The following is a 20,026-nucleotide window of genomic DNA, read 5'->3' as shown; positions in this document are numbered from 1 at the left end:
CAGTAACTTCATTGCATTGTCCTGAGGATTAAAGGAGATTATGCAGGTAAAGCGTGTGTTACAAAACCTTGCTTTTTGTCATCAATAGCACTACTAATAGTGATCACATGAACCCTCGTCCTCAGTGTGGCGACTCAGTGGACACACAGCCCAGGGGCAAGTATAACCTCTCTCCACCCCAGACAGTCCCGTTCTTTGATATAGACACTGTGAGTCAGGATGAGTTAAGTTATGCTTCAGTAACAAACCCTCAAATCTCAGTACTTTGACACATCAATCATTTTTTTCTGGATCACACAAAGTTCCCTGTGGACCCAAATGGCTCTCCAGGCAGTTGTCTGCTGTGCTTGCCCCTCCAAGCTCTGTTATCCTGTGGCAGCCCCATAGCGACCTGTGCTTCCACCATTGTTGCTGCAGGGGAGGAGAAAACCCAGCAATTCTCACCTCCTCTCTCAAGTGCCTTCCTCCTGAAGCAACTCACATCCCTTCCAATCCCATTTTATCAGGCAAAGCAGGTTCTGTGTTTCTGCTTTACCCAAAAGCAGTGGGGATGGACAGTCCTGCCACATGCCTGGAAGGAAAGGAGAACTAGAAATAATAGCAAGTGCCATGAATATTGACTCAATAGATGTTTGGCGTTTTCTCACTCGATTATAAATTGCTGCTGCAAACGCAGTTTCAGTCCCAGCACCCTGTCCCACCAAGTGACTGTCCAGAGATTCTGGAAATACTCTGGCCGCAGATGGTCTTTGGAAATCATTGAGCCAGCTCTGTCTTAGACAAGGCAGAGAAAGCAAGTTCTGGGTGCTTAAAGTGAGTTGTACCTTCTGGACTGGAGCCCTTACCCTGTGCTTTCCCCTGCACTCTTCACATCCAGTGATATTCAACAGTGGTGTTGAAATCGTGGGTTCCTCAAGGTGGAGAGTGCCCTGGGAACCCCCTCATCTTTCAAGTGTGGAAATGAGGCCCGGGGAGTGTGCGTTCTTTTGGTCCTTGTGTTTTATGTCTTTCCCAAGGTACCTGCAGTTCATGATGAGCCCATTGCTGGATCTGCTATCTATAGTTACTGATCCTCCTCTGGGAGCCTAAACAACCCAAGCACAGTGACTTAGCTTGTCTGGTTTTCCATTCTAATTTGGGTTCCTTCTAATGCCCCAGCCTTATATTTGGTGGTTGTTCAAAGCTGCCCACTAAGAAGGATCTTCATGACCTTTTTCTCTCCAGTTTTTTTGGTGTTTGTTTCCAATCACAGGGATAAGAAATGGGACATTTTAACAGCTGTCATTACAGGGAATACGCTTTTACTTTTTTAGAATGAGGCCAAGAAATTTCATCTCATTCTCCAACACTCCCTTATCCCCACTTCCCAGAGTTTTCATGACACATACAATCATGCGTCTCTTAATGACAGGGATGCCTTCTGAGAAGTGTGCCGCTAGGCGATTTCATCATTGTGTGAGCATCATAGAGTGTACTTACACAAACCTAGATGGCACAGCCGACTACACGCCTAGCCTGTGTGGTACAACCTGTTGCTCCCAGCCTGCAAACGTATACAGCACGTTCCTGTACTGAATATAAGGCACTTGTAACACAATGATATGTATTTGTGTATCTAAATGTATCTAAACATAGAAAAGGTACCGCCACCTTTCTATGGTAGGACCACTATCATATATGCAGTGTGCCATTGACTAAAGTGTTGTTATGTGCTACATGACTGCATAAGATTTTTGGCTAGAGGCAGTAAAATGCAGTCCGTGTTTGTACTTGTCTAGAATCCCAAAAGCTACAAAAGGTGGCACAGACTCTCGTCGGAATGGCTCTGAGAGTGTTCCTCACCCCTGAACTCGTGGGCTAACTGTGGCCCCTCAGTCCCTCCAGACCATTGTAGTTGGTTCTAACTTTTGAGACACTGTGCAGCTTGAGGCTTCCAGAGCCTGAGTTTTTAAAGTATGGACTGGATGAGAATCATCTGAACCATGGGCTAAGAATGCAGATTCCTGAGCCAGGCACCAGAGATTCTGATTTAGTGGGCCTGGGCTGGAGCCCAGGAATCTGCATTTTAACAAGCATCCCAGGTGATAGAGAGCAGTGTTTTCTTTTTCTTTTTCTTTTTTTTTTCTTTTTTCTTTTTCTTTTTTTTTTTTTTTTTTTTTTTTTTGAGATGGAGTCTTCATGCTGTCACCCAGGCTGCAGTGCAGTGGCATGATCTTGGCTCACTGCAACCTCCATCTCCCGAGTTCAAGTGATTATCCTGCTTCAGCCTCCCAAGTAGCCAGGATTACAGGCACCTGCCACCATGCCCAGCTAATTTTTTTTTTTTTTTTTTTTTTTTTGAGACAGAGTTTCACTCTTTTTGCCCAGCTGGAGTGCAATGGTGTGATCTCGGCTCACTGCGACCTCTGTCTCCCGGGTTCAAGTGATTCTCCTGCCTCAGCCTCCTGAGTAGCCTGGGACTACAGGCACCCGCCACCACACTCAGCTAATTTTGTATTTTCAGTAGAGAGGGGGTTTCGCCGTCTTGGCCAGGCTGGTCTTGAGCTCCTGCCCTCAGGTATTCTGTCCACCTCGGCCTCCTAAAGTGCTGAGATTACAGGTGTGAGCCACCGTGCCTGGCAAGGAGTCTAGGGTTCCTTATAGATGCCAAAGACTGTCGTGCCAGGGTGCGGCAGAACTACAGGGGAGGTGTCTCACCTTCAGCCAGAGCTCTGCTTCGAGCTACTTTACAAATGAGGCTTCAGCCTCAGGTTTGTCCTGCTGATAAAAATAAATAACATGGAGTAAAATTGTTGGGACCTACAGAACTTTTGCTCTTCAAATCCCAGGCCAGTGGGTCTCAGCAGAGGCCTCTGTGCCTGTTTTCTACCAGGCACTTCAGACCCAGAAGCAAGGGAGGCATTTTACTGCCCTTCTCGGCTTTCATGGCCTTATCTGGACCGTGCTTTGTGAGTGAAATAGCTTTTCTCTTAGACCCCAACAGAGACTGTTCAAGGTCAAGGAACTTGAATTTCCACTTTGACAGTCAGCAGTGGCCCTTACCTGTTACCCTTCAATAGGCGGGGTGTTCCCGCGGAGCTTACCTACTGCAGCTTCCAGTGTCTCCATGCGTGAGGATTTTTGTCCCCTAAATTGGAAGGCAAGAGTGTCTCTGGGGCCTCAGGTTTGAATCTGATAAATTGAAGGGATAAAGGTGACTGTCTCTGGGTCACCGATACTCGATACTCGCAGTGCTGACAACCAAGGGTGCTGATTACAGGAAAAGAACTGGAGGAACAAGGGCAGATGTGTTACATTGTGTGTAAATGGTGTTTTTCCTGTGAAATCTCAATACATCCCTGAGGACACTGCAGTTTGGGTTTCTGAGCCACTCTCCTCTGATATTTACTCATTGGGGATTTTACTCTTGAGAAATCACTGTGACAACAGAACCATTTTGCCTCCATGAAGACGATGTCAACGTCTCAAAATCCAGGACATTTTAAGGCAGGATTCCAACCTCATTACTGCCAGAAATAAAATTCATCCAAGGTGGAAGTGTCCTTTTTTAGAACTCAAATCCGTCTCAGAATTGCCTTTTCTTTCCCCTTTGTTTTTGAAGCTAAGCAATTACTCTTTTTTTTTTTAAGGAAAAAAAAAAAATTGTGCAAATGTACAAAACTCTCTTTTTCCCTCTTTCATTTATTTGAAATTGAACTTAACAAAGTCAGTTCCGAGCAAGCACTATATATGAGTAATGCTTTTTGTCCATAAAAGAGCATTGACTCTAGTGGAATGGGAGTGCTGATTCTCGCTCCGCTTTGTGTGAGCGTCCATAATGACAAAGTACTCATGTCAGAGTGTATAATGAAACTATAAATTGTTTTCATGAATGCTCTGAATTTGGTCTTTTACGGGGCAAATTCAAAAGGTATTCAGTGCCACATTTCACATATGTGAATAATACCAGACGGTGCAATATATCCAATAAAAAGTGAAGTGTCCTATTCGGGCCCACGCTGGCCAGTATGGTGGGTCAGACTTAGGTGAGGGTGGCTTGCGGTGCAGGAGAGTGAGCAGAAGGAAGGATGCCACATCACTCTGAGGCAAGAGTTCCAACCAGGTGTACTCAACTGTTTTGGGGGAATTCAAAATGTAGCTAAAATGCTTAGCTCCTAAGATTGGTCTCTGGATGGGGAGTGCCTGCATTTGAATCACAGGAAAAGTTAAACACATCAGGGCCACGTTAGTGGACAAATTTGCAAGTGAGAAAATAGCTGATGGGTTTGGTGGGCAGTTGCAATCTATTGCAATGATTTATGGTTCAATTCAATTATTTTTACTAACTTTTTTGGCTTTTTTTTTTTTTTTTTTTTTTACAAGAAAAACTATATGGACGAGGCGTGGTGGCTCACGCCTGTAATCCCAGTATTTTGTAAGGCCAAGGTGGGCAGATCATCTGAGGTTAGGAATTCAAGACCAGCCTGGCCAACAGAGCCTGGCTGTCTCTACTAAAAATACAAAAATTAGCCGGGCATGGTGGGTACGCATCTGTGGTCCCAGCTACTTGGGAGGCTGAGGTGGGAGAATTGCTTGAACCCAGGAGGTGGAGGTTGCAGTGAGCCGAGATCATGTCACTGCACTCCAGCCTGGATGACAGAGCAAGACTCCCATCTCAAAAAACAAACAAACAAACAACAAACAAACAAAAAACCATATAGGTTTACTCTGGAAACTTAGAAAACACAGAAAAGCATCAAGAAAAGTTTTAAAACCTGGGTAAATAATTTGACTACCAAGACATTATCGTTAGTAACATTTTAATAAAAGTTGTATTAAATATCTTAATAAAATTGTACATAATCTTACCTGGATATATAAATCCTTTATAAACAAAATTGGGGTCCAGTTGTCTACCTGTTTACCCGTTTATGCAACTTTTTGAAACGTTCTGGTTTTTGACTTACTGTCCAAGGTTTAGGTTCTGTCGTGAGGGCACTGTATGTTAGCACTGTCGAAGCCTTTACGTACATGTCATTTGCTAAAAAATATCTCTCTGGGCACATGAGCTCTAAAAATGAGAATGGCAAAAATTCTCCACAGGGTGTGTGAGGTACGTTGTGTGTTAAATGGAGGCCTATGGATGTTTTTAACCTGTTGCCTGGATTTTTTGCTTTGTAGTACCTGGTGTGTAAGAGGAAGCTGGAGAGCAAGAAGGAAGCCCTGCTGATCCTCTCCAAGGAGCTGGACACCTGTCAACAGGAAAGAGACCAGTACAAACTCATGGCCAATCAGCTCCGGGAGCGCCACCAGTCACTGAAGAAGAAGTACCGAGAGATGATCGTAAGTGTTAGGCTGCCCTGTTCAGCCACTTTCCTATTCCCTGAATTAAGATATAAAGAGATTTTCACATGCTGTTGCTTTAGAAATGGTTAAATGTAAACAGTTCAAAGTGGAAGAATTTAGAAGTAAAAGTCACCACCTCTATTTCCTCCACAACCCAGTCCCACTCACAAGTTAATCTCTCTCTCTCTCTCTCTGTGTGTGTGTGTGTATGTGTGTATGTATATGCTTCTTGCTCTGGCATCTGTGAACATATATGTGTGTGTTTGCAGTAGGCTCCCCAACTTATCCAAGGGAGGCATGTTTCAAGACCCTCAGTGGATGCCTGAAACCACAGATAGTATGAAACCCTATATATGCTGTTGTTTTTTTAATCTGATAGCCAAATCAGCTCCTAAGTGACTAGCGAGTGGGCCACATAGACATCGTGGATACCCTGGATGAAGGGGTGATTCACATCCTAGGTGGGATGGAGGGGAATGGTGCAAGATTTCACCACACGACTCAGAACAGCATGCAATTTAAAATTTATAAATTATTTATTTTTGAAATTTTCCATTTAACATGTTTGGACCATGGTTGACCTCAGGTACCTGAAACTGAGGAGAAGTGGGGACTACTGTATGTGTGGCTGTTTATTTGTTAATTTGATTATATAGAGTTCTTCAAAAAGAGGATTCATAAGTCTACAGTAATACAGAGGCCACTAGCTACAGGTGGCTACTTAGTTTTAAATTAATTAGAATTAAATAAAATAAGAGACTCCATTCCTCAGTCTCAATGTCACATTTCATGGGCTCAGGTGACTGATGGCTGCTGTATTGGGCAGTGTATATAGAGAGCATTGCCATCCTTCCAGAGAGTTATATTAGGCCAGATGCAGTGACACACCTGTAATCCCAACTACTTTGAGAGGCTGAGATGAGAGGATTGCTTGAGCCCAGGAGTTTGAGGCCAAGCTGAGCAACATAGTGAGAACTGTTCTCAAAAAAAAAAAAAAAAAATTCATGGAGAAATAAAATAAATTCCAAATTTATTTTTAAAAATAATAAAACATGCTGTTTTCCCTCAGCACTTTATTTTGGACATCTTTCTAGGCCTACAGATCTAACTCATCCAGATTTGAATCATCCAGATTTCTAGGCATACAGATTTAACTCAGTCTTTTTTTTTTGAGACGGAATCTCGCTCTGTCACCCAGGCTGGAGTGGAGTGGTGCGATGTCCTCTCACTGCAAGCTCCGCCTTCCGGGTTCATGCTGTTCTTTTGTCTCAGCCTCCCGAGTAGCTGGGACTACAGGCGCCTGCCACCACGCTCGGCTAATTTTTTGTATTTTTAGTAGAGACAGGGTTTCACCGTGTTAGCCAGGATGGTCTGGATCTCCTGACCTCGTGATCTGCCCGCCTCACCCTCCCAAAGTGCTGGGATTACAGGCGTGAGCCACTGCGCCTGGCCTTTAACTCAGTCTTTTAAACAGTTGCATGGTAATACACAGTATGGACATAGCCATACTTTTTGTAACTTTTCTCGTATCCTGGGCTTTTTTATTTTCTCTAGGTTTTTATATGGCAAAACTTTTAAGGTGCAAATGATACTGAAATGGAGAATGCCAGCTGCATAATACTAGTTTTCATTCTTGCTGCTTTTGAGGCAATCTCTTTTTTAAGTGGGACACTATTACTGACATTTAACTATCTGCGCTGGCATTATTAAACAGCCCTGGAGTAGAAATAGAATAGAATAGATTCCTCAGGTTAAAATCATGTTGACTTATATGTGGACAGCATCAGATATTAGAGTGCTCATTTAAGGAGCATTCGCTTATTCACCTGAGATATTCGTCTTCCCTGATAAGGCACAAAAGGGAGAGGAATTGAATCCTTTTTTTTTTTTTTTTTTTCAGAGACAGAGTCTCACTCTGTTGCCCAGGCTAGAGTGCAGTGGTGTAATCTCTGCTCGCTGCAACCTCTGCCTCCTGGGTTCAAGCAATTCTCCTGCCTCAACCTCCCTAGTAGCTGGGATTACAGGCACCCGCCACCATGTCTGGCTAATTTTTGTATTTATTTTTTAGTAGAGACATGTTTCAGCATGTTAGCCCAGCTGGTCTCGAACTCCTGACCTCAGGTGATCTGCCCACCTTGGCCCCCCAAAGTGCTGAGATTACAGGTGTGAGCCACCACACCCGGCCTGAATCCTTTTAAGGCCAAAAAAAAAAAAAAAAAAAAAAATCTAATAGGACTAGAAGTTCTCAATGTCTTCTTAACTTTGAGCAAGTACTGTCCCTCCCAACATTGATTGTTCTGCCCATAGAGAAAACTCTCTCTCTCTCTTTCTCTCTCTTTTCCTCTCTCTCTATGTGTGTATGTGCGTCCCCATCACTGTTCTTTGGTTCTAACTATTTAAAAGAGGAACTCAAACCAAATGAAATATTATTTCAGTTTAGGCTGTGATCAAAAATAATTTTGACAAATCCAGTTTTTTTATTCAAATGATTTTAGAAAATATATAGATTTGGTCCTAATGGGATTGATTCTCTAGAGGTTTTTCCAAAATAACTCTGGTTCAGTTTGTAGTTATTTTTTTAAAGTATATTTGAGCTTGCTTCAGCACATTACTGGCTGCAGGGTGGGGAGGGTGGGGAGAATCTACATTTAGGTTCATAATTTAGTTCAACTTCTTGTTTCTAAGTACATCTATATTTTTTTACAGAGTAAAATGTAGCATGTGTTTCTTTGTAGGATGGAGATCCATCACTTCCTCCTGAAAAAAGGAAACAGGTAAGACTTATTTCTGATCTCAGATTGTTTTACTGATAACTTGCAGCAATTGGGAGGATCAGGGAATGTCATAATGTAAAGAACTTCCTTTAATTTCCTGGAATTCTTTCTGTTATTGGGAGGAGTGGGTAGAGATTCCAACTGCAAAGAGAAATTGGGAGTGGAGTGAAGGAAACCCAGTGAAGTCTGGATGGGGGAGGTACACCAGTTGACTGCATTCCCCTTCTTGTTGGGAATCCTGATGGGAAATAGAGTTGAGGGCACATGGTTACAGGACTTGAGCTACCTACTGTTCAGTGGGTACATGCTGCGGGCATATACCATTTGGTGGGTGCATACTGTTCAGTGGATACACACTGTTCAGTGGGTGCATACCATTCAGTGGACACGTACCACTTGGTAGGTACATATCATTGTGTGGCTGTATACTCTTCTATGGGTACATACCATTTGCTGGGTGCATACTGTTCAGTGGATACATACTGTTCAGTGGGTGCATACCATTCAGTGGACACATACAACTTGGTAGGTACATATCATTGTGTGGCTGTATACTCTTCTATGGGTGCATACCATTTGGTGGGTGCATAGTGTTCTGTGGCTGCATACCATTCTGTGGGTACAGACCGTTCTGTGGATGTATACTGTTCAATGGGCACATACCATTCGGTGGGTACATCCCATTCTGTGGGTGCAAGCTGTTCTGTGGGTGCAGACAATTTGGTGGGTGCATGCTGTTCTGTGGGTGATTACCATTTGGTGGGTGCCTGCTGTTCAGTGGGTGCATACCATTTGGTGGACACATACCACTTGGTAGGTGCATATCATTCTGTGGCTATATACTCTTCTATGGGTACATACCATTTGGTGAGTGCATACTGTTGTGTGGGTGCATACCATTCTGTGGGTGCATGCCATTCTGTGGGTTCCTGCTGTTCTGTGGGTACATACCATTTGGTGGGTATGTGCTGTTTTGTGGGTACATACCATTTTGTGGGTGTGTGCTATTTTGTGGGTACATACCATTTGGTGGATGCATACTGTTCAGTGGGTGCATACCATTCTGAGGGTGCATACCATTCAGTGGGTGCATACTGTTCAGTGGGTACATACCATTCTGCAGGTGCATACCATTCAGTGGGTGCATACCATTCTGTGGATGCATACTGTTCTGTGGGTCTATACTGTTCAGTAGATGCATATGGTCCAGTAGGTGCATACCATTCAGTGGGTGCATACCATTCTGCAGGTGCATACCGTTCAGTGGGTGCATATCATTCTGTGGGTGCATACTGTTCAGTGGATGCATATGGTCCAGTAGGTGCATACCATTCAGTGGGTGCATGTCATTCTGTGGGTACGTGCTCTTCTGTGGGTGCATACCATTTGGTAGTTGCATACCGTTCTGTGGGTGCATAACATTCAGTGGGTGATACCATTTGGTGGGTAAATGCCATTCTGTGGGCACATAATGTTTAGCGGGTGTATACCATTTGGTAGATACATAATATTTGGTGGGTGCATGCCATTCTGTGGGTGCATACTGTTCTGTTTAGGTTCTGCCACTTCACACTCTTAAAAGCCGTCTTCCATTAAAATTCACATGCCTTTACTTTCTTTTCTCCTGCACCGTGGCCAACACTGTTTATTGACCAAACCAATGGTTTTAGATGCACATTTTTATCATCAAATCCTTATATATATGTGGATCTTCTTCTTAACTCTATGTTCTGTTCCTTTGATCTCCCTGAAAAGTCCTGTGGTTCTACCACATTATTCTTATTGTTTTGCTTTATAATACTTCTAATATCTTTTTGGGCTAACCTTCTTCGCTTTGCTCTTCCTTTTTAAAGGTTTCTTATTTGTTACTTTTCTCAGATAAAACCTAGAAACATTTTATCAAGTTCTCCTCTGATCCTTCCCACACAAATCCTACTGGTATTTTGATAGGGGTTTTGTTAAATTTATAAATTAACTTGGTCTCTCTCTCTCATAGATAGATATGTTCTGTGGCTTTATAATTCAAAAATTTACATTGACTAAGGAGAATCTGATGAATTCCAGTAAGTCTGTTAAGCTGCATTCTTACAACTCTAAAAACGCAAGTTCAATGACCTACACATTGGCTTTGTAGCATTTCAAATTGCATTAAGTTTCTATCCCTTTAGGATTGAGAGTGTGGTGGTGGGAGCTTGGCCTCTGCAGGCTTTCTGCCTGGGTTGGAACCACTGAGTCACTCTTTCTTATACATGTATTTATGAGAAAGAGAGAGAGAGAATGAGAGAGCAAGCTATTTTCATATATACTTTTGTTAGAACTTTCCTTAACTTTATAGTTGTTCTGTACCGACATGCCCTAAATGGCAACTTCTTATGGACTTGAAGGGAGTCCAGATCATGGTGATGTTAATGCTGTGTGTTTCCCATTATAGGGAAGCCTCTGTGCCTGAGCAGGACTTTGAAATGGGTGGATGCGGATAGCAACCCAGGAATGATTTGCTCTCTTCCCAGCTGTCACGACTAACCCAGCATCCTGCTTCTGCTCATTGATGGTGTACCAGCACCACATGTATATTCCTTAATTCTGTGGAGTCATTACCTTGAAACTTTTTTGTGCTGGTGAACAGTATGTCCAACACACACACATTTAGCCTCAGAGATCAGCTCAGTCCTACGGTTACCCATTCATTCGTTCATTCATTCATTCATTCAGTGTGCTTACTTATACACTCCCTCTCTATCTTACGGATTATTTTATAATGCTCCAGGTTTGATCTAAAGTCACATTTTTCTGTGATGCTCATTGACTTTTTTTTCTAAACAAAATGTAGAAATTTATCTTTAATGTTTAAAAATTGGAGTTCTTAATCCTGAATTGCCAGGTGTTTTGGGTTTTAAGGTTTCGGTGGTTATAAGCAGCACCTTTGCTGCTATTTTAGAGTTTGTTAGTATTCATGAAGGAGTTTTATAGTTTTAGGGGAATTCATATTCCATAACTTTATAATAAAAAATTTATATCAACTGAAGAGAATCTGATGAATCCCAGTAAGTCTGTTAAGCTGCATTCTTACAGCTCTAAAAATATAAGTTCAACATCCTAAACGTTGGCTTTGTAGCTTTTCATATGGCATTAAGTTTCTGTCCCTTTAGGACTGAGTGTGGTGGTGGGAGCTTGGGCTCTACCACCTTCCTGCATGGGTTGGAACCAGTGACTGCTGCATGAGATAGGATGCTTTGGGGTGCAAGTGACAGAAATTCTAAACTGCTTGAACAATAAACGAATTAATTACCTTACCTAGCCAGAAGTTCAGCGGTAGTGTGGGCTTTAAGTACTTGATAGTTTATGGCTTCATGAAGTTGTCATGTACTCATTCTCTCCACTGTGCCAAATTTAGCAAGTAAAAATACAGGGCACCTGGTACATTTGAATTTCAGATAGGAATGTAGAAAATTGTACTCTTTTTAAGTACAAAAGTGTGTTCTATGTGATTTTGGGGATAGGCTTATATTAAATTATTATTCATTGTTTATCTAAAATTCAAATTTAGCTGGACATTCTGTATTTTAACTGACAACTCTACCATTTTGCCGATTTTAACTCGTCAGCTTCCTCTTACATTTAGTATCAGCTTCCTTCTGTGTCTGGTTCCCCTCAGGAGAAGCAGAAAATGCAGCCATGGAAAATAAGTCCTCCTCTGCAGTCTGGCTGGGCCAGTGTAGGACTTGCTCCCATTCCTGGTCTAGTAACACGCACCAGGGGGCTGCTGTACACTCATCGGCTTTGATTCGTCACTTGGGATGGAAGGGCTATTAGAAGTTAGCAATGATGCCCACTAAACTAATTGTGAGACTTTGGGAAGGCTCCTTTGAGTGTCTTGAGTCTCAACTTTCTCATCCATAAAATGGGGATAAATATGGTACCCAATGCATAGTGTGGCTGTCAGGATCAAATGAGACAGTGCAAGTGGAGGCCTCAACACAGTGCCTGGCACGAGGTCAGCATCCATCAGTGTTTCTCACCTGCTGCTCCTCCTCGTCATCTCTTTTTTAAACAATTGTATGTTAGCAGGTTGATTCTGTCCAGCGCAGCTCTTGGCTGTCAACAGGACACACTGCCCTTGTTGGGACTCTTTTGGTTGCAGTTGCCGCTCAAAGTAGCTTGCTCCAAAGACAGGTTCCGGCTCATAGATTATGGGAAGAGTTGGTTAAGCATTCCCCGTGGGAGACAGAAGTGCCACTGGGCTCCAGGAATAGCCACAGCAGGGCCCAGGAGCCCAGGCCTCTCGTCAGCTCTCATCTCCTTTTCTGCTTCCTCCTCAGAAGTGGAGATGAGATAGAAAACAATATCACATTCTTAGTCTTTGAAACACTTCATATTTTTCAGAGACCATGTATATATGCATGCCTGCATGCAGTCTCCCAGCATTCTTCTGAGGTCACACTGGGAGGTATGTCTTTCGTAAAGGCACAGGGCAGCATCACAGTTAGCAATAAATAAAAAGAGTTTAGATTCTGGCATTTAATTGCATGGATTCAAGTTTAACCTTTCCACTTGCTGACTGGGCAAACTATGTCACCTTTCAAAGACTCAGTTTCCTCCTGTTCATAATGGACATGATATTGAGATGTGTTTGTAAAGCTCTTATGAGGAATTGATGTGACAGTGTTTGTGCTGTGCATTGCCTGTTAGTTGGAGAGTGCTCAATGAGTATTGGATATTTTAAATTTTTCCTGTGACTTATCCAAGGGCACATAGCAGGTTAATGGAGAAGGCCTAGAATCCAGACCCCTCTAGCTTGTAGTTTGGTGGTCTAGTTCAGGCTTTTTCTTCTATATTCGATTCCTAGACTGTTTGAGCTGGGGAAAACCGTAGTCAACATTCAGTCCAGCCCATTTTGGAAGTCTAAAGATTAAGTGTCTTGTTCAAAGCCTTCTGCCTAGGAGTGGTAGAGAACCAGAAATTGAGCTAGAAATTTTTACCTGCTAAGCCAGGCTTCTTTCCCGTAGCAACCAATATATATGTGTGTGTGTGTGTGTGTGTGTGTGTGTGTGTGTGTGTGTGTGTGTGTGTGTGTATGTGTGTGTGTATATATATTTGTTTTTTGCTTTTTGGGTCTTCACATTAAAGGATAGATGAGAACTTTTACATTTGTAGTTCTAGAAATATAGTTGTTGAGGCTTTCTTTTGGAACTCAGAATCCTTTTTAAAACAACCAATTTCCAATGGCAAATCATCCGTTAAAGAAGCTGTGGAGAAATTGAGACAACAGTGATTGCACTAATAGCTTCTCGTGGGATATTGAAATGAAAATTTCTTCTTGTGACTTCAGGCAGAAGTGTACACAGAGTGCCCCTTTGCACTGCAGTGAGAGATCACTAAAAGATCTCCAACGACCCTTTAAATATTTTTCTTTTGCTAAACAAGCAGTTCCTGCAAAGCAGACAAAGGGGAATTTAAATTATCTTGGGTTAATTTTCTTATAAGATGGGATTCTTCGGGGTTACAGAGGTACATTTTCCCCACGAAAACTCCTTGAATAAACAGTCAAACACATCTTTAAGATCTTTGTCTTTTCCTTTTTTGATTTCAAACAGACATACCACGAAAGGTATCTCTCTTGGTCCAGGAGGGAGCTGTTGCTTTCTCGCCTCTAAAACGTGATGGCTTGTTTAGACAGTGACATGTGCCAAGGTGACAACCCTGGAAAAATCAGAGCATAGAGTGGTCCTTTGTGGGATAGGAAGGAGCCTTTCATTTCCGTAGAAAAGTCTCCTTGGTCAAGCTTGTTTTAGTCTCCTGTGACTGCAAATCACAGTGACTTTGTATATACGTCCTGGTTTGTTGCTCAGAACCTAAAACTTCCTTCAAAGATCTCAAGTGCTTTGAGATGTTTCTTTTTATATCACTTTGAATGGTATGACTTTTTCATTACACCAGAGAAACTAGGAAGAAATCCCAGGTCCTGTCCTTAGGAGCACTCCCAAATCATAACAACAGCAACTTTATTGTGAGGACTAATGCACCTTGCCATAAGCCCTCTCAATCCTTGAAACCATTTTGTAAGGAAGGTGGAAGCACCCCCCCCAATTTATAGATGAGGAAATTTAGGCTCAGTGAGTCTAAAGAACTTGGGAGCTATTAATGGAGCCACTAAGTGGCAGATGCAGAATCATAATGGCCAAGATTAAAGCAAACATTTATTTAAATAGCAACCTCCCAAGCCTATTCAAAAGCATTTGCCTGTGGGGCCTGGAAATGCATTCATTCACAAGTGTGTGTTTTGAGATTACGAGGTGGCAGTAGGCTGCTAAGGTCTCCTTGCATAGCCAAAAAATATGTACGAATAAGCTCTCGGCTGGTCGTTCTTTTTGTAAATAAGACAGCTGTCGCTGTAGCAAAGGTCATCACTTGGCAGTTGCGGTGAACAGGGGCCCCTTGCTAAGCAAAGCAAGTTTCACTCTATTACTATTAACACAGGAGTCACCATCAGACTAAAGCAGCAGAGTAGAAATTGCAATTAAGTTTGCCATCAATCACATCTCTCAAGAATGCTTGATGTGTCATCAGACTTTTTTTTAAATGTATTCTTGCTTAATCTAGTACTTTCCCATATTGAAGGGATGGACGAGGGTCCTAGAGTATCAAACTTTTTAATACCATGCAAAAATCTGGTCTCTTTTTCTCATTCTCTTTTTCCTTACTTTTCTTGAGAAAGTGCCTAGGTCAAGGGCTTGCTTGTCTGTCTCTCTCTCTTATTTTCCTCTCATTTTTGAGTTCCACTTCTGATATATGTCTTTCAAATTGAGAGGTATGTTACCCAGACTTTCTGGAATACCTCATTTTTATATTATCGTATAGAATAACTTTTCCATGGCTAGGTTACATGTACAGTCATTCCTCAGTATACAAAGGGGATTGGTTCCAGGACCCCCGTGTATACCAAAATTCTCACATACTCGAGTTCCCCAGTCAGCCCTGCAGAACCTGTGGATACAAGAAGTTGGCCCTCCATATCCATGGGTTTTACATCCTGTGAATACTATATTTTTGATCTGCATTGGGTTGAAAAAAATTCACATATAAATGGATCTGTGTGGTTCAAGCCTGTGTTGTTCAAGGATCAACTATATTTAATAAATTCTGAAGAATTTAGGATGATTTTGTGGCTGCCCGATAGGTTCATTTTGCCCACTGCCTAGATAGAGCCAATTTATCAAGACAAGGAAATTGCAATAGAGAAAGAGTTTAATTCAAGCAGGGCCAGCTGAATGGGAGACTAGAGTTTTTTTTTTTTAATCACTCAAATCAGTCTCCTTGAAAATTTGAAGACTAGGGGTTTTCAAGGATAATTTGGCAGGTAGGGGGCCAGGGAATAGGGAGTGCTGTCAGATCTGAGATGAAATCACAGGGAGTTGAAGCTGTCTTCTTGGGCCGAGTTGGTTCCTGGGTGAGTGTCACGGGACTGGTTGGCTAGTCCCAGTAAGGTTATCCAGTTGTCAGAAATGCAAAAACCTAAAAAGACATCTCAAAAGGCCAATCTTAGGTTCTACAATAGTGGCACTGTTAGCAGGAATAATTAGGGAAACTGCAAATATTGTGATCTCTGGAATAATGGCTGGTGATTATTTGATGATACCTACCTTTCAATAGAATTCAGGCCTTCTAACTTGCTGGCTTTTCATTAGTTTTACAAGAGCAGTTTAGTTTTTGAGAAGGGCTATTATTTAAACTATAAACTAAATTTCTTGCAAAGTTAGCCTGGCCCATGCCAGGTGTTAGAAATACCAAAATTGTTAGAAATAGATAATCGGCCCCATGAAGAAAAGTCAGCATGGAGACAGAAGATCTCTCAGCAAGGCAATCTTTACTTTCTGCAGAAAGGGTGCTCAATAGCAGATGGAACAATGGCGAGAGCACACCTGAACAAAGAAAAAGCAGACATATTTATCCCTTACGATTTAGGTCATCCTTACTGCTGTGTCCTGCATCCATTGGCTGGAGCTGAACCTCACAATCTTAAACTGATCCCTGATTTGCTAATAGCCTAAAACTTTCTTAAATAGGTAAGTGCAGGGAAGAAGAAAGAAGGAGAAGAAGTTGCTTATGAAAGGTATAAGGAAGCAATAACATTTCTAAATAAGGAAGGGGCATAAGCTATGAGCTAAGACTAGCCTGGGCCTGTCCAGACATGCCTGGGCTAAAGTGTAAGAACTAATAGTTGATAGGAGGCTTTAGAGTAAGGAACTATTATTCCTAGTGTCTACTATTTTATTTTTAAACCAAGACGAGCTTTGAAGAGGAACTTTTCTACTTTCTACACTGGAGAATAAGTGAAGACAGCCAGCCTGTGAGGTTAGAAGCCATGTCAGATTTCTCTTACTGTCGTAATTTTGCAAAGGCACTTTCAACTTGCCGTACTGTTCCTGGAATATTGGTCTTTTCCTCTCTTGGCTACTGGTCTGAAATATTTAAGGACCAGGTAAAAACATGTGGCCTACCCCTTTGATTCCTATTTCCAGTGTCTGGAATAACACAAGGTTAAAAGTTTTTTCTTAAGGTTTTTTGTTTTTGTTTTGTTTTGTTTTGTTTTTTGAGATGAAGTCTCGCTCTGTCACCCAGGCTGGAGTGCAGTGGTGTGATCTTGGCTCACGCAACCTCCACCTCTGGGTTCAAGCAATTCTCCTGCCTCAGCCTCCCGAGTAGCTGGGACTACTGGGACTACAGTTGCGTATTTCCACGCCTCGCTAATTTTTGTATTTTTAATAGAGATGGGATTTTGCCCTTTTGGTCAGGCTGGTCTCGAACTTCTGACCTCAGGCGATCCTCCTGCCTCAGCCTCCCAAAGTGCTGGGATTACAGGCCTGAGCCACTGCCCCCAGCCTCTCTTAAACTTTTATCACTTTGTTTTTTGTTTTGTCTGTGGGAGAAATAAAAGTTTTCCTTTCTCCTCTTAGGTTCAGTGACTGGGGCCTGCAAACTTAAATGACAGAAGACAAATTAACAGGAGAAAAACAGCATACAATTTTATTAACATTTTACATGCAATGGAAATTCACAGAAAAAAATAAAACTCAGGAAGCAGTTAGGCTCCGGGGCTTATGTGCCGTTTTAACAAAGGAAAGGGAATTTGGGCTTTGAGTGATGACGAATTGTGGGAAAGCAACCAGGAAATATATGGGAGAAATTAATGGAAAATAAGGGTTATTTTAGTAAGATTTGTTTATGAAGAATATTGTATCAGGTTTGAATCAGCCTAGTTATGTTAACTCCAGCAGGGGCCAAGAGGTTTCACGATGAATCAGTGGCCAACTAAATGTTTTCAAATTCACGATTTGTGTTGTGAGGCTTTCACACACTAGCAATCACGTAAGTATATTCAGTGCATAGGCAGTGATGAGAGAGAGGGGGACAAACCACAGCGAGTAGCTGGGGAGAACCGCACATCCACAGACAAACTAGAGAGGGCTGGAATCTTCTAAAATTGCTGACCAGCAGGGGGTGACTGCTCTTTTTGGGCAGAACTTCTGGTGGCCACTCCTGGTGTCCAGAGACGGCCTCAGAGTTATCACAGACAGAAGTTCTGCAGATGCTTCTCCATGGTCAGTTGCTTTGCTGTTTTCACGGCCCTCCGCAGAGTGTACACACTCACTATCTCAGCTGCCACGTGACTTCAGTTTCTCGTCAGGTCTCAGGGTGCCTAGCCGCAGCAGGAATCATCACCTCAGTCCATTATACATATGTTTATCACTTTGAGGGGTCAACAGTTTCACTGTCACTTGTCATCAGTGACTTCATTTTGAGACAATTAGCATCACAAAACACTATTATCTATCAAGATTCATCTTGGTTCTGACTGTCTCTGGTGATAGGAGTCTCTCTTTTCTTCCTGGTACTGGAGTGGGGAACACCTTCTCAAAGGGAAATGTATGCCTGCTTTTAGGCAGAGAAGGGAGTGTAGAGAACTCTTCCTGCATTTGTTGATTCTCAGTTGCCTTTAGCTCAAAAGACTTATGCCAAAGTGGCATCATTCAGGGTGGTGTATCGTGATTCCCTTCATGTCCATCTTCTCATTTCTGATAGCAGGGAGAGAAATGGTACAGAATGGAAGCTTTTCTCCCAAATCTGAAAGATTTAGGGCTGTCAAATTTGACCACTGTCAAATATTTGATCATTGAAAATAGGTTCCCTTAACATCATGGTCATTGCCAAATGTGATCCATGATTACACAGATGCTCCTCAGCTTACAAGGGGGTTACTTTTTTTTTTTTTTTTAATTTCAGTATTTTGGGGGGAACAAGTTGTGTTTGGTTACATGAGTAAGTTCTTCAGTGGTGATTTCTGAGAGTTTGGTGCACCCATCACCTGAGCAGTGTGCACTGTACTCAATATGTAGTCTTTTATTCTTCTCCCCTATCCTGCCCTTCCCTTCGAGTCCTCAGAGTCCATTGTATCATTCGTATGCCTTTGTTTCCTCATAGCTTAACTCCTACGTATCAGTGAGAACTTAAAATATTTGGTTTTTCATTCCTGAGTTACTTCACTTAGAATAATGGTCTCCAGCTCCATCCAGATTGCTGAAATTGCCATTATTTTGTTCCTTTTTATGGCTGAGTAGTATTCATAAAAACATAAAAACAACAAAGCAACTGACCATGGAGAGAAGCATCTGTAGAACTTCTGTCTGTGATAACTTTGAGGATGCCTCTGGCTTAGAGAGTTTTCCCTCTCTAGTTTGTGGGTGTGAGTGTGTGTGTGTGTGTATACACCACATTTTCTTTATTTGCTCGTTGATTGATGGGCATTTGGGTTAGTTCCATATTTTTGCAATTGTGAATTGTGCTGCTACAAACATGCATGTGCAAGTGTGTTTTTCATATAATGACTTTCTTTTCCTCTAAGTAGATACCCAGTAGTGGGATTGCTGGATCAAATGTTAGATGTACTTTTAGACCTTTAAGGAATCTCCGTACTGTTTTTCCATAGTGGTTGTACTAGTTTACATTCCCACTAGCAGTGTAAAAGTGTTCCCTTTTTACCACATCCATGCCAACATCTATTATTTTTTTATTTAAGTTATTATCGCATTGTGATTTTGATTTGCATTTTCCTGATAATTAGTGATGTTGAGCATTTTTTCATATGTTTGTTGGCCATTTGTATATCTTCTTTTGAGAATTGTCTATTCATGTCCTTAGCTCACTCTTTGATGGGAATATTTGTCTTTTTCTTGCAGATTTGTTTGAGTTCCTTGTAGATTCTGGATATTAGTCCTTTGTCAGATGCATAGTTAGCACAGATTTTTCTCCCACTCTGTGGGTTGTCTGTTTACTCTGCTGATAATTTCTTTTGCTATGCAGAAGCTTTTTAGTTTAATTAAGTCCCATCTATTTATCTTTGTTTTTGTCACATATGCTTTTGTATTCCTGGTCATGATGTCTTCGCCTAAGCCAGTGTCTAGAAGGGTTTTTCTGATATCTTCTAGAATTTTTTATGGTTTCAGGTCTTAGATTTAAGTCCCTCATCCATCTTGAGTTGATTTTTGTATAAGGTGAGAGATGAGGATCCAATTTCATTCCTCTGCATGTGCCTTTCCAATTATCACAGCATCATTTGTTGAATAGGGTGTCCTTTCCCTACCTTATGTTTTTGTTTGCTTTGTCGAAGGTCAGTTAGCTGTAAGTATTTGACTTTATTTCTGGCTTCTCTATTCTTCTCCATTGATCTATGTGCCTATTTTTATATCAGTACCATGTTGTTTTGGTGACTATGGCCTAATGGTATAGTTTGAAGTCGGGTAGTGTGATGCCTCCAGAGTTGTTCTTTTTGCTTAGTTTTGCTTAGGCTATGCGGGCTCTTTTTTTTTTTTTGGTTCCATATGAATGTTAGGATTGTCTTTTCTAGTTCTGTGAAGAATGATGAGGGTACT

At 41.8% G+C, this 20,026-nt stretch overlaps 1 protein-coding gene across 2 annotated transcripts in view; it reads left to right on the top strand.

Annotated features, from left to right (window-relative positions):
* The window catches only part of CCDC149 (coiled-coil domain containing 149), a 108,549-nt gene that overhangs the window by 31,090 nt on the left and 57,433 nt on the right, over positions 1 to 20,026 (top strand). For both annotated transcript variants that reach the window (XM_045392208.3, XM_005554595.5), the window contains exons 2-3: positions 5,161 to 5,322; positions 8,061 to 8,099. In XM_045392208.3, coding sequence (XP_045248143.2) covers positions 5,161 to 5,322; positions 8,061 to 8,099 — 201 coding nt within the window. The remainder of the gene's footprint in view (positions 1 to 5,160; positions 5,323 to 8,060; positions 8,100 to 20,026) is intronic.

The sequence above is a fragment of the Macaca fascicularis genome, chromosome 5, assembly GCF_037993035.2.
Source record: "Macaca fascicularis isolate 582-1 chromosome 5, T2T-MFA8v1.1".
Lineage (NCBI taxonomy): Eukaryota > Metazoa > Chordata > Mammalia > Primates > Cercopithecidae > Macaca > Macaca fascicularis.
The sequence above is the reverse complement of the archived record's forward strand: the minus strand, read 5'-3'. Positions and strand labels throughout refer to the sequence as shown.